The sequence below is a fragment of the Toxotes jaculatrix genome, chromosome 14, assembly GCF_017976425.1.
Source record: "Toxotes jaculatrix isolate fToxJac2 chromosome 14, fToxJac2.pri, whole genome shotgun sequence".
NCBI lineage: Eukaryota > Metazoa > Chordata > Actinopteri > Toxotidae > Toxotes > Toxotes jaculatrix.
In genome coordinates this window covers 23,196,467-23,210,325 of record NC_054407.1, presented here as the reverse complement: position 1 = coordinate 23,210,325, position 13,859 = coordinate 23,196,467, and the positions used below count along the sequence as shown (strand labels likewise).

The 13,859-nt window shown below is 42.8% G+C and overlaps 1 protein-coding gene across 1 annotated transcript; it reads right to left on the bottom strand.

The window, feature by feature from the left end:
* Positions 1-4,755: 4,755 nt before the first annotated feature.
* On the bottom strand, positions 4,756-12,982 carry LOC121192826 (Krueppel-like factor 6). The gene is made up of 4 exons (XM_041054731.1): positions 12,658-12,982; positions 9,748-10,327; positions 8,395-8,518; positions 4,756-7,626 (listed from the first exon to the last, which is right to left on the bottom strand). The coding sequence occupies exons 1-4, from the start codon at positions 12,757-12,759 to the stop codon at positions 7,575-7,577; spliced, it is 858 nt and encodes a 285-aa protein (XP_040910665.1). The 5' UTR covers positions 12,760-12,982; the 3' UTR covers positions 4,756-7,574.
* Between the last annotated feature and the right edge of the window lie 877 nt (positions 12,983-13,859).

Below are 13,859 nucleotides of genomic sequence, written 5' to 3'. Positions count from 1 at the left end.
ATAATGCACTGTCATATAAAAAATGTATTCAGCAGAGGAAACTTTTTCTTTGTCTTCACCTTCTCTCGTATCAGGACACATCTGCTATTACAGCTTATCTGTTGCCGCCTATTTGCAAGACAAATCATACTGATTTGACGTGCTATTACTTTGCAGTTATCAAGTTTTTAACAATGCGCCCAACTTTAACGACTGGAGGTTGAGTCGCAATTGGATTTTGAGAGCTCTGGGTTTGTGTGTGATTGTGCGCGTTGGTGAATTTGCAGTTGTGACAGTTCACATATGTTCCTCTCTCCCTCTATCTCTTTCTCACACACACTCCCCCCATTTCTGTATGTGTCTGTGAACACAGGGGGTCTATACTCATGTGTGCTTGTGCAGAGATAGTGTGCATATGTGTGTGTGTGCAGAAGCAGGAGTTTTTTGTGTATATCCAGGGCACATTGTCTGGACAGGGAAAATGAGAATGGATGGGATTGTAATTACTGAATGGAGATATCCACACAGTGTGAAATTAGAAAAGGCTGGGCGAAAACCTCCCACAGGCACAGCCGGTAAAGAGAGAGTAGTTGTCATGGTGATAGGTGAATTCAAACAGGGCTTCGCAAACCTTCAGGGAAAGAGGTGCGAGTGTGTGTGAGTGAGTTTTTCCTTTATATGTGTGTGGGGTGGTGGTGGTTTGGGATGTGTTTATAGATTTGTTCGTGAAAGAGGAGAGAAAAGTTGCTGTGACCTTGATGAAGACTCACGGGGTGCTGTGTTTTCAAATTTTCCACATTCAAACGTGCACCGAGTTTTACCTAAGCTGAGAGCGGATGAGTGAGTCACAAGGGCATCATTTCAACTGGGAATGGGGTGTGCATATCCTCCTTACTAATCAAAAACTCAGTTTTGACCCCCAAGTTCTACAGTTTTAAAGTTTGAGTCACTCTGTGCCCTTGGTTCTGCCTCTCAGGCAGTGTACAGCCCACCTTAATGATATGATTACAGTAGCTTTTTGTTTTCATATGTAGGAAGTTGTGCAGACACTGTGTGGGGCTGAAATAAACCTCATGCTTCTTCCCTGGTGATGAAGATGACTGGCAATAAACACGATTTTGCAAATGTACTAGTGAATTAATGATACAGTAATAATAATACCTAGTCTGTTGAAGAACTCCTGACTTTCTGGTGTTCCCCCGTCTCTGAGACCAAAATCTATGGTTATTTCTTTGTTAAGTTAAAGGGCAGAAAAGATGCAGTGCTAGGGATTGAATAAACACATATAAATTTAGCAAATTAATTCATTGTCTTGCTCAGAGACACTCAGGGTTACTTTAAGGACACAACAGCACCCTGCTGCCAAATGGAGCCCAAGCAACTGCTCAGGCTTCAGGGATGAACTCTGTTGCCAAAATACCATGTACTCTGTTGAAAAGAAAAATGCTATTTTCAGTGCATCATCCCATTCTTAAAACATTTACATGTTTGTATCCTCAGGGGTGTTCACATTCTGTAGGCAAAGTTGTTAAAGAATAGCTTCCAGTCATTTTTTTTCTTCACAGATTAATTTCCTGGCAAAAGCATTTTTTTTTTTGGCAGTGTTATATTTTTTAAGAGGTGAACGTCTTATTTTGGAACAAAGCTAAACATTTTTACCCTCATGGAAAACATTGTTATTTTGAAAACCAGAGCACGCTGCCAAAATGCCAAAGTTTACATCACTGCATCATTTTTTAGAACTGGGACATAAATTTCTCAGTTGAAAACATTTTCCACCTGTTCAGTGTGACTTCTTCCTGTGCCATAATATCAAATAGTGAAAACGCTGGGCTTGATTAGTTTGACGAACTTTGGTTTTGTCAGTTGTTTCTACCATAAAACCTTTAAATAAATCTACAATTTCATGGCAGTTTTATGCAAGTCTTCTTGTAAAAAGGGTTTTTAAAAAGCAGAAATCTCAACTCATCTCCTTACTTTGCCAAACTGTTCATTTGTTTGTAGACAAACGTGTTGCATTTGTCCTGTGTTGTCTGTTGACATTCAACATGATGAGTGCTGCTGGTGTTTGGACAACATAAAAAAAAACAAAACAACAACAACAGCAACAGTACAACAGACTCACCACTCGCTCTCAGATTCATTTATACTGATGCACAGTAATTTGTCATCTTTTGGCGTTATAAAGAAACTCAGCAGTTCCCGTAGTTTCATAAGGAAAGCCTTCCAGGGAATAGAAGGTGTCCTACCCCATGAACAATCGAAAGGACTTTAATGTGAGATTAGAAAACAGGGAAGCTTCTTACTGTGATATCAAAAATATACACAAATAAGAGCGGGAATTAGAAATAGACACCTGTCTCTAAATAAAAGTCTCTTTATAGTATGCAGTGCTACTGGTCCACCTCTGTTGACAGAAGCATCATGGGAGGATAGAAACAGACTCGGTTCACTGATGAGCTAGAATTCTGTATATGTGGCCGTGGCAGTATCTATCCAGCCCGGGATGCACTGAAAACATTGGCAGTGAGCCACCTGTTTTACTGGGCCATGACTGCATTACGTAACCAGAAGCTGGAGACAAGGAGGGGTAGATTCCTTTGTCAGAGTTCAAAGTGCACTTTGAAAAGATAATGGCCTCCTTTTATCAGACTGCCATACTAACGAGCTTGTTCATCACCTAGGGGAGGAGAGAGTAGGTGGGGAGGGAGGGGGGGTGAGGGGTTCAGAGGGGTAGGAAGGCTGAGGAATGCCCATCCATCAGGCTCTGTACCCAGACTCTTGCCAGAGCCCCAGCCCCCTCAAACCTCCAGACCTTTTCATCACTGTTTGTGTAGACAGGGGCTGGAAAAGCTATTCAGTTCTCAGTACAACATATGCAGGAACAACGGACACATAAAAACACAAAAAAACCTATGTAAAATATCTGAATACATAAAATATACAATAAAACTTTACACAACCATTTACAGAAACTACAGTGCACATATAAAAATTAAAAAGCATAAAACAAGAACTTTTAGTTTAAGTATATTTTTATCTATTATATATTACATATTTAAGTGTTAGTCACTTTCCTTCCAGGTGACGAGGACTTGACAGACTACTATCCCCATGTGGGGTCGCTGACCTCCACTTTCCTTCTGGTTTAACAAGAAAATCCCCCACCCCTCACAGGCCCACAGGACATATGAGCTCTGAGGAGGGGGAAGTCTGTGTGTGTGTGTGTGTGTGCATATATATATGTGCATGTGATGAAACCTTGCTCCGGGGAGGATCTTGTTTTCCTGGTCGACCTTGAATGTTCTCATTCGTATCACCGATAGCTCTGAATATGAACACATGAACACAGATTCAACGAGGGCAGAGATTTAAATAAGAAGAGCAATGCAGCAATTCTGCCAAGGGAGGGGGGCGGGTTGAATCCCACTGGATCAGTCCCATAATAACGGTTCAAACACACAAACCAGATCAGTTTTAAGGTGGTAACAAAAAGAAGTGTCTGCTAAATGATAACATTTTAGAGATCAGAGATAAAATTCCCAGCAGGTATCAGGAGTAAAAGGTTGGGAATTTTGGTGCACAAATAAATAATTCATACCCTGAAATGAACAGATAATACTTGGCCTTGAATTACTAATTTCCACTTCTCAAATAATTCCCTCAAATTAAACTAATAGAGGTTCTGGGGTTAAGTTACTGTAGCAGTGGGAACTGGAGTAACAGGTTGTTGTGGGTAGTCTGGTCAGTCAGGGCTGGAGGACACTGGGGTTGTTTTGGGGAATGTGACGTTAAAATGACCTGGGGAATTGTTGACATCCTACAAATACATGCAAATTAGACATGGTGGGTTTTTAAAACTTAAATTCTGACATTTTTTAAAGACTTAAGACTTAATTGGATAGAAGACTTGATTGTTTGCTTGTGTATTTCATTATATTGTACAGATTTTAGTTCTAGAAATCTGAATTAAAATACTAATAAATAAATACATCCTTTGGAAAAAAAAAACAACAACTCTTGCTTAAATTATTTAGGCGCTTTGGGGATCGAAGCGTGGCTGACTTGGTGGAGCATTGTGTTGAAGCTGAAGCACTTTGTGCTTGCAATCGGAGATGAAGAGGCTATTTGTCTGTGTAGTGTGCAGAGCTCTTATCTGGGATTTGTTTGCCACACAACTTAATTTGCATAAATTTCTTGGAGAGTAAGATAAAAACTCTGCGCTCTTGGCTGGAGCAGGAGGAACAGATTGTCCCCACAATGCACATTCTACCAAATGGCTAACATCATTGTTCTAATGTTGAACTTGGGGTAAGCGTTCCATCTCAGCATCCTGATCATGATTATATCTGAGAACAAAAAAAATATTCTGAGGTTTTTTCCAGATTTTTACTGGCCTTAAGTTTCCCAACTGCTTCCATAGGGAGTTCACGATCATGAAATGACAGTGGTTAAAGGGACAGTTCCAGTTTCTTGATATTCCTACAATGAAATATGAAAGAAAACACTGGAGGTGACATGATTAACAAGCAAACAGCTTATCCAGATAAACTCAATCAATTTATGGGAATTTGGAATTTCTTGCATAGTGCGGTATATATAGATGCGGTTCTGTAGCTGACCTGACCTTTGACCTCTGTGGGGAATGGGGGCGACAGATTTTAGGTGATAATATCCCTTTCAGGAATCTACTGAATATTCTTCAAACACACACTTCCTGTTCGACCGTGTCGTGGGAGGACTCTAGGAGAAAGAAACACAAAACACACACGCAGATCCAATAAATTCTTTTTATCGATTTTCCAATAAAAAATACATTCATACAGAAACTATTTTACAAAACAATTTCAAATGAAAAAATCTTGTTATAACATAAAACAAACAAAAATAGAGCCTCATATTTTATCTCCATGTTTATCCAATAAAGATTCTCTAGCTAAAGATAGGGCGTCTTTGCAGGTCTTTGAAAAATTCAGAAAGAAATCACATGGCAAATTAAAAAAAACAAAACAAAAACAAACAAAAAAAATCTGTAATACTTAGCAGGCACCAGAATGCAAAATTAGAACAATTCAAGTGTCCAGAACAATTCACGTCTGAAAAGTAGTTTTTTTTTTGTTTGTTTTTTTTGTTTTTTTCTTTAAAGATGATAGGCCACAGGTGTAGGCGCTATTGATGCGTTTTTAAAATGTACATTTGCTCAATCTTTCTCCAGTCAAATCAAAAACAAAGATGTTACAGAAGCAAATGAAGGAGAATGGAGTGTGTCTATCTTACAGTAATTCTTCAGCCTTTTTTCTTTATTGGTTCGCGTCTAGAAACAACACACTGAACTCGTTTTTGGTCCCATACCCTTTCAAAATAGAAGCTTCCATACAAAATTCTCTTAGTTTACAATGTACATAATCTTTGTCAGCACTTCCATGTTTCTTACATTTTGACGAAACATTGACATTGTGGCTCCAAAATGTTTTCTAGAAATTGGGAAAATGGTGATGGAGATTATCCAATTGTGAACTGAAGGGATTTCAATAAATCTGAGAGATCAAAGAATTATATCAACCCACAGAGGAGTGCGTTGAAGTCATGTAACTGACGTTAAAACATGCATATAGTGAAGTTGGTACAGACATACATCTGGTCCTAGTCTCTTCTCAGTTCATCTGCTTGAAAAGACAGAAACCTCTAGACCTGCAGCACAGCTCAGCTGAACTGGTCAGACTGGTTTTGGTACCGTTTAGTCAGATCATGGGTTGTTTAAACCAGGACTGAGTAAAGACAGAGACTCAGCCTGAGGGTGAGACTCACTGGAACACACAACATCAAAACAGACTCATGGTTGAGAATGTTGTCATCGCTTTAAAGGACACCTTTTCTTTTAAGACTGTAATCCTTTGACACCAACTGATATAAATGGCCCCCATGTAAATGTTTTCTTAATTTGTCACAGCCTTGCTGGCTGAGCACGCCACATTTCATGAGAACATGTTTCCAAGACTCTGTACCTTAAGTTACAGTCCACCTGATGTGCATCCACACAGTCTTATACTACATAGTAGTAAACCTTTACAAAACTGAACTGCTTTTCCAAGTGCTTCACAATTCTGTTTCAGGTTTAGGTCATTTTGGAGAACAGGATTTAGTTATGATATAGTTATGATACAGTCAACAAAGAGTGCACAGAAATGTAAAAATGGCAGTCATTATGAAGCTGATATATAGTTTTTTTTATTATTATCATTCAGGAGTTTAGAGGAATCTGTCTCGAGACAAAAGGGCAAAGGTGTGACTGTATGGATCAGAGCCTTTTTAAAGCTATTCAGTAACGCACTACTGCATTCGCAACCCCCGTTTGGTGTGTGTGTGTGTGTGTGTGAGAGAGAGAGAGAGAGTGATCTATTTAACAGGACAAGGCCACTTACATAAGGCATCAGTAAGGTCAACAGTGCATTTACAGATATAAAAAGAAAAGAGAAGAGTAAAAGTGAAGAAAAAGGAACAAAAATCCCATGGTCAAGACAGTTGCCAATCAATAGTGGTATCCCCAACTTATCAATAAAAAAAAAAAAAAAAAAAAAAGAATGACTGCCTTATGTGTTTTGTACAATACTATGATAGCATAATATGAAGGTAGCTGCTCTTGAATGGAATTTTGTTGTCCTATAAGCAAACAGGTGAGCAACACATCCCCAGATCCCATGCAACTTCTGTTATAATGGCGATAACTGTTTGTGTACAACCGTTGTTTTTTGTTTTTTTTTTCTTTTTTCTTTTACGATACAGAGCTTACACAATGGACAACAAAATGAGCTTTATAGCGTGTATGGTTTGAGACAGGCTACGTAATACATTGCACATTTAATAGCTGCACTAAACAAAACGACCTCCCACTTTTGAATAGGGAGCTGTAGTTCCACCTCCGGCCACAAAGGGGGCGCTCTCTAGCAAATCAGCTCCACCAAACAACCCCCTACTCCCCTCTCCACAGCCAACAGACTCAAACAGCACAGACAGAATCTTTTTTGCTTGCATTCACTCTCAGAGAGACAACAGATATCCCCCCCCACCCCACGAACAACCTCCCTCACATAACATCACCCCCTCCATGTCATTCATTCATTCGCATTCCACAATGCAAGCTCCATCTGCTCCATAAAGCCAGCACAGGCATCCAGTCGCAGGCACTCACAGTCCCCATGCGCACAGGCAAACACACTGTCATTGGAGGAACGGCACCCACACAGGAGTCCCATAATCCTCCAGGAAAAAAGCATCGAACACCATACAGAAGAGTCTCTTCCCATCTTCTCCAGCCCAGATTTTTCCCGTTTATTTATTTTATTTTATTTTTTTCAAGTCTCTCCCCGCCCTCCCGGTCCTCTGTAAAAGCCTTTCAAGAGCAATCTCCACAGCGAGGTGTTGGAGGCACTAAGTATGGTGCAAATAATAGCCTGCGTTGCTTCATGTTTTTCCACTGCCCGGAACACGGCGGTGCTCCTGTTAGCGCTCCCAGGACACACCGGCCTCGCTGATCCCCCACAGGTCGGGACAATCAACCAGAATCATCCCCCAGAGCTCTCAACAAGGAGGCCATCTTAGATGTGCCTCTTCATGTGCAGGGCCAGGTGGTCAGAACGGGAGAAACACCTGAGAAGACGAAAAAGAGAACACATTAAGCTGAAACCCTCACGGCCTCTCACGTAGAAGAAGAAAAACAGGGAGTTAGCGTCTGGAGTGTTGGACGAATAGATTACACAGATTAACCAAAAGTGCTGCTAAACTCAACAGGCTTTGCCATTCAACAGAAAAATATTAAACACCACAGTAAATTAAGTTATTATAACTTAAACTGAATAAAAACAAAATATGGTGTTAGGTTCAGGGCCAATGCCCATGCTTAGCTCTCATCCACCCAGTTTCCTGTCCCAACCTGTTTGGCTTAGTGCTATTATCTGTCATCACAAGAATCACATGGGGGACAATAAAGCTACAATGGCTCACTGAGATGTTGCCCACTCCACATTACAACACCCTATGGCTTCCACCCATCACTAATCCCCATCCTACTAAACTCTCTTTTCATCTAACCCCTTAACCTCAACTCCATCATCAGTCCATCCTTGACCCTCAGCCATCCCTCCACATCATGTTTCATTCTGATGAACTAATTCGGACAAATACGTGACATGGTCTTTGTTAGCGAATGAGTTCTTAGTATTTTGGAAATCCTTTGAAAAACTCATGAAATCAAACTATAACCCGCAGCCTTAAGAACAACTCTGGGCCTGGGACTCTTGATCTGGCTGCTTGTAATACTGACACACCAGAAATGACAACTTCTTCATTTTTGGACCTAATGAAACCCCGTTATGCGTCAGCCATCACGAACGTCTGCCGACTGTCCGGTGCTCTCACCTGTCGCAGTGACTGCATTTGAATGGCTTTGCTCCAGTGTGCTTCCTGAAGTGTCTGGTAAGTTCATCACTCCGTGCAAAGCGCCACTCGCAGCCCTCCCATGAACACCTGTAGGGCTTCTCACCTGCAAATAGAACAATGAATTCACGAGATTAATAGTCTTCCAAGGATTAACAGGAAGTTTATTGTTTATTAGAAAGATTTTTCTGCAGGTTTTGTGAATAGTTAATCTCTCAGTCCTCCTAAAATACGTTGCAGCCAGTCTATACACACGACAGAATTTTGTAAAATAACCTTTCTTATATACTGAATCTTAACTCTTTGTGTCATAGTAATTATTTGCCCTCCGACAACATACTGGTGGTGTGTTGCACCATGTACCATAACTGTAGTAATTCTGAGTTATCAATCAAAATGCCAGAATATCATTTTTAAAACACAACTTTGCAGATATGCAGCTAGTATTTACAGTTCTTTACAGTCAGAGAGGTGTTCCGATGTGGATTTCAGAGAAAATATGATCCTAAGCAGGTGCTAAGCAGATTGGGCTGACTACTGTTCATTCAAGAGAAAAACAATCTCAAGCCTTGTGGGTTTTGAGAGCTGTGGCATGCAGCTTTAAGGAGCTGCTCAAGTAGACGCTTATGTAATGGGGGAGAGCTGCAGGAAAAAAAACAGAGACCGTTCCTAATGGTCCTAAAGGCCATTAACTATGTGGCTAACATGGTCAGTGAAGGATGCGAGGAATGTGACTTCCTCTGCTAATGGGCGACACAGCTGTAAACAGCCTGGCAGAGGTCAAAGGTGACGAGGGAAACTGCTCACATTTGAACCCTGGACAAAACACTGCAAATGTCAGATTCCCATAATTTCTTAAAAAATGTTTTTTTCTTTGACAGTGAATGCAAACGGGCGAGTTTCTGAGTCTTTTCCCATGGTGAAATCTGAGAACTGTTTATTTGTTTTTCGGAGTCCACATCCTCTGGGTGCTGCTTGGCCACAAAAGAACATCCCTCCTCCTCCTCCTCCTGCCTCTTGCTCTCTCTGTCTCCCTTCCCCCTGCATGAAGTCACGTTCCTGTGTGTGAATTAGGTCACAGTTGAGGGCATTCCTCCTGCCAAACAATTCCAAGTATGTGGGGCCATTTTCAGCACTTTGAGCTAGAAATCAACATCTAAGTTGACTTTACTTTCACTTTTGAAAGGTTTTCACTCTTCGGATGAGCTTTTCTTTTAAAAACCCGATGCCATAACTGTCAGGGAAATTCCAATCCCTGCTCCCCCTCCACTGAGGCTGCACTCGTGACATGACCATTTGCAGTGATAACAACGTCTCGCTGTCTAGCAGCTTTACCTGTGTGCGTGCGCTGGTGTGCTTTGAGGTGCGAGCTCTTGGTGTACACCTTCCTGCATCCGTTGAAGTGACACCTGTGCACCCGCCTCCTCCCATCAGGCGACGCCTCCCCGCTGGTCAGCCCTGACCTCTCCAGGGTCCTCTCCATGCCCCCAGTCCTTATTTTCCCAGGCGAGTGCAGCACAGTCTGTATCCCACTCCACACCTGGGCAACAGAGCCCTCCTTGCCCAGCTCAGGTGAAGACGGCGGTGTGCTGATGATACCAGAACCCAGGTCTTCACCACCGTCACCCAGAATGTCAGTCAAAGAGCCGGATAAGTCGAGGGTAGGAGAGAGCTCCTCGGAGCTGTCCGAGGCCTCGCTGCTGGCGTCGGAGTTGAAGCCGCCGGCGTCGACGTGCTGGTTGTCCTGATTGTCTTCCTCCACCTTGATGTGGGGGATCTTTGGGTCTGGGTCGTTCGACTTGTCCCCGCAGGCGAGCATTAGCTTGCTCCACAGGTCCTCCTGGCTCTCAAATTTGAGGTCCGTGGCTGAGACATAGGGCTCACTCTGGAGGTACCTCTCCAGCTCGAGGCATGTCTGTGCGGAGGGAAGACGAGATATCAGTGAGTTCAAGGGTGCACAGAGCCTGAGGCCTGTAACACAACGCTTCTCTCCAACAGGAAAGTCCCTAAAACACCAAAACAAGTGATTTCATTTTATGGGAAACACAAACTCTGGCATTCTTCTATACACTGTGGTTATTCTTAGCAGCAGCAGCAGGAGGGGGAAATGCTGTGACACTAACACCACTGGCCCTGCTTCCTTCCTGCCTGCGTGAACGAGGCAAGACACAATGTCCTATGCAGAGGATAGTCAAGTACGTTCTTAGGGTGCCCTCTGAGGCTATATCAGGGAAGATTACAAGCACCACAGTTCCTTCAGAGAGCATGCAAGAACAAGGCGCTCTTACCCGTGACGTATGCATGGCTGTGTGTGCATGTGTGTGCGAGTGCGTGCAGTTGTGTGTTAGACTTGGTCATGAAATTTACATATGCTACAGAGCCCCCCATTGGGTTAGGGAAGTGCTTGTAGATCTTTTAAATCTATCAATTATTCAACATAATGTGGATTTAATAATGCATTTGGAGGCATCGCTAGAAATAACATAGCACACTGGGGACCGAGAGGAGGGAGGTCTGGTTCATGGGGGTCCATAAAAAGCCTGCCATGAATACTGCAAGAGCTGCTGTGGATTGTGGGCTTATTTTCTTTGAAAAGGAAGTGAGAGAACACTTCCTCAACCCGCTGCAGTCACCGAGCACAAGCCAGATATGAGGGCTGCTAATGGGCCCGAGCTATTTCCTAATGAAGCAGATTCCAGTTTACAGCCACATTTCTATTATAGCAGACTTGAATAAACTTGTGGTACACCCACACACACCCCCTGGCTTGGGGGTCAGAAGGGTCATGTGATGAATATTGCTTTTTGACTTTTATTAACTTTTTTTTAAAAAGAAAAAACTTTTGTTTAATAGTAAAATACTGGATAGTTTCACCTCTTCAGTTCTGTTAGAGTGAGAGAAGGGGATGCACCTCTTTGGCTGCTCACAGCCCAGATATATGCAACACTGAGCATGCGTCCAAAAGAGCTACATCACCAGAGACTTTCAGAAGAAGTGTGCAGACTCAGAGGTAACCTTGGTCATTTCTATAGAAACACTACACTTAAATAGCAAGAGAAGTAAAAGCCTCAACAACAACAACACAATGGATTATACTTTCCATAAAGCTTGATGCTGTTATATCACAGATATACTTTAACTCAGGCACAGATTATAGTAATATCATATGCGATAATTAGGAATGAAAAGGGCAACACAACTGCACGGACACACTTTATGTCTAAATAAAGAATATTGTGGGAACATCGTAGTAGCCTGGGAATGAGGGAGAATACATTCGGGGCAAATGTTACTCGTCAGCACTGCTGGATAAATCCCATGCGAGCTTTAAATGCCTGGGAGGGCGACTTGGCCCCAGGCCCGAAGAGATCTGATAGACGGAGAGACAGAAGAAGACTGAAACGAATTCATTTCATTTCCCAACACGAACAAGAAGCGACTTTAGCCCTTCCCTCGTTTCCAGAATAAAACTCCACTGTTCTGTCATCCAGGGACCGCTCGGTCGAGCCAAATTGGAAAAGAAATCTCTCTCTCTCTCTGTCAGTCTGTCACTCTCTGGTGTGTGTGTGTTGCAGAGAGCAAGAGTGAGCAAGAGAGCTAGAGAGGGAGTAGCGAGAGAGGAGAGGAGGAGGAGGAGATACGCGCAGAGACGCACGGCTCGCCATTCAGCCGCTAAATCTTCCAGTTTTTTTTTTTTAATTATTACAAACCGATGTGTCTCTACAACCAGCAAACATGGGCCGAGAATATTAGCAATAATATTTTCAGCAGTGACCAAAAAAAAACCAAAAAAAAAACCAAACAAACAAAAAAAAAAAAACACCGCTAGGCGTACATAACATAAAAACACAATCAAACTACAAGTCACTTCAAAATTACCACTGGGATAATCTCACAAATCTAAATAATCCCATCAAGTATAAAAAGTGTGTATTTGGTACCACAGACACATTATTATGATAGCAATAATACAGAGATCTGTCATTAAGGGAACTTGCATCACTTCCCCTATAAAAACCCATGCAATCCGACTTTAACCAGGGAAATTTACATTAATTGTTGCAGCAAACCAAACGTGTGGTTTCATGAACAACTTTGACATTTTGAGCGTCCACGGGCAGCTGTCAGCGGAAAACAAGTTTTCCGAAATTACGCACTTTCCTTGCACTTCTGTAAAACAACCGCACACGAGCACCGGGCGACCTGTCAAGCGGTGTTATTCAGGTGGAAGGATCAAATCGTTACCTGCTGCCAGTACTCTTCCAGAGATGGTAAAGCTGAAAAGTATCCGGTGTCGTGCACAATCTGGAGCTCCTGGAAGATGCTACACATAGGGATGACATCCATTTCACTCCTAAGATGCAGCCACAAGTAGAAGCGAAATCAAGCCTGTGGAGAAAGCGAAGCCCGTTGTGTTCAGAGAGAAGCTGGACCCTTGGCCGTGTTTGCATGTATGATAGTCGGGAGTCGTGCGCTTCCAGCGGAGGTTTAGAGCGTGTGACGCACGGAGAGCGTACAACACTGAACTCTCCAAAAGTCCGACAGCGCACTGTAAACTTCCCCCCCGATTCAAAATTACAGACAAACCCACCCCCATGTGATTACATTACGTTTCGTTACGACTGCCAATGGGCTCGCAGGAGCGTATCACCCGCCTACCAGACCACCCCTGGCCAATGCTGAGCCGGAGCCGACTCATCCTGTCTGTTGTGGTTGGTGCGCGATGCGAAGTATCTCCGGCTCCCATTGGAGCAAAGCGTCGCTATTTTTAGAGCGGTATATAACCCCGACTCCTCTCGCACCAAAACGAGGAAGTCGACTTTTCTACTGAATCAAATGTGGGGTTTCAGCTTCTCCTGAGCGCCGGCAGGAGAAGCGCTGACTGCTGGCGGAGTGTGAAGCTGAGCCTCAGTCTCTAAATAGACGTACTCCACTGCTTTTTGACTTCAACACGTACACCGTACCGACGTCTCTTCTCCCGGTGTCTTAAAGCTTGAATGTATGTAAAGAGGGGATGGCTGCAGTGAAAGACTGACAATGGCTCAGTATGTCCCCGGTCCTGTACGGCGAAAATCACGGAGACAATATTGTGAGTCGCCTGCAAACTCAGGGGGACTGTCAAAGATCTGATCAATTCCTGTGCTCTATGAAATAAAACAGATAGACTCCTTCTTTTCATAGCTGCCCAGAGATCCCTGAGAATTATTATGAGTCTCCCTGTGACCATGTAGACAGTTTTAATAAGCCATTAAGTTATAATAGAGTTGCCATAAAGATGATTATTCACCAAATGCTCTGCAGGTTATTGTAGAGGCAGCAGCTTGAGGTATATCATGAGGGACAGGTTTGCTTCTGCTGAAGATAATGTGCATTTGTGTGTGCATGCTTGTGTGAGTGCATGTGTGCGTCATTGTGTTAGAAGCTCCATCACCTGTGGCTCCCTCTTT

What these genes read in the sequence shown, in the direction of transcription:
- LOC121192826 (XM_041054731.1), bottom strand. Translation starts at nt 12,759, where the DNA reads ATGGATGTCATCCCTATGTGTAGCATCTTCCAGGAGCTCCAGATTGTG. An exon ending in TGGAAGAGTACTGGCAGCAG is followed by an intron (nt 10,328 to 12,657) that starts GTAACGATTTGA and finishes CCCTCCGCACAG; the next exon opens with ACATGCCTCGAGCTGGAGAG. An exon ending in AAATGCAGTCACTGCGACAG is followed by an intron (nt 7,627 to 8,394) that starts GTGAGAGCACCG and finishes TCGTCTTCTCAG; the next exon opens with GTGTTTCTCCCGTTCTGACC.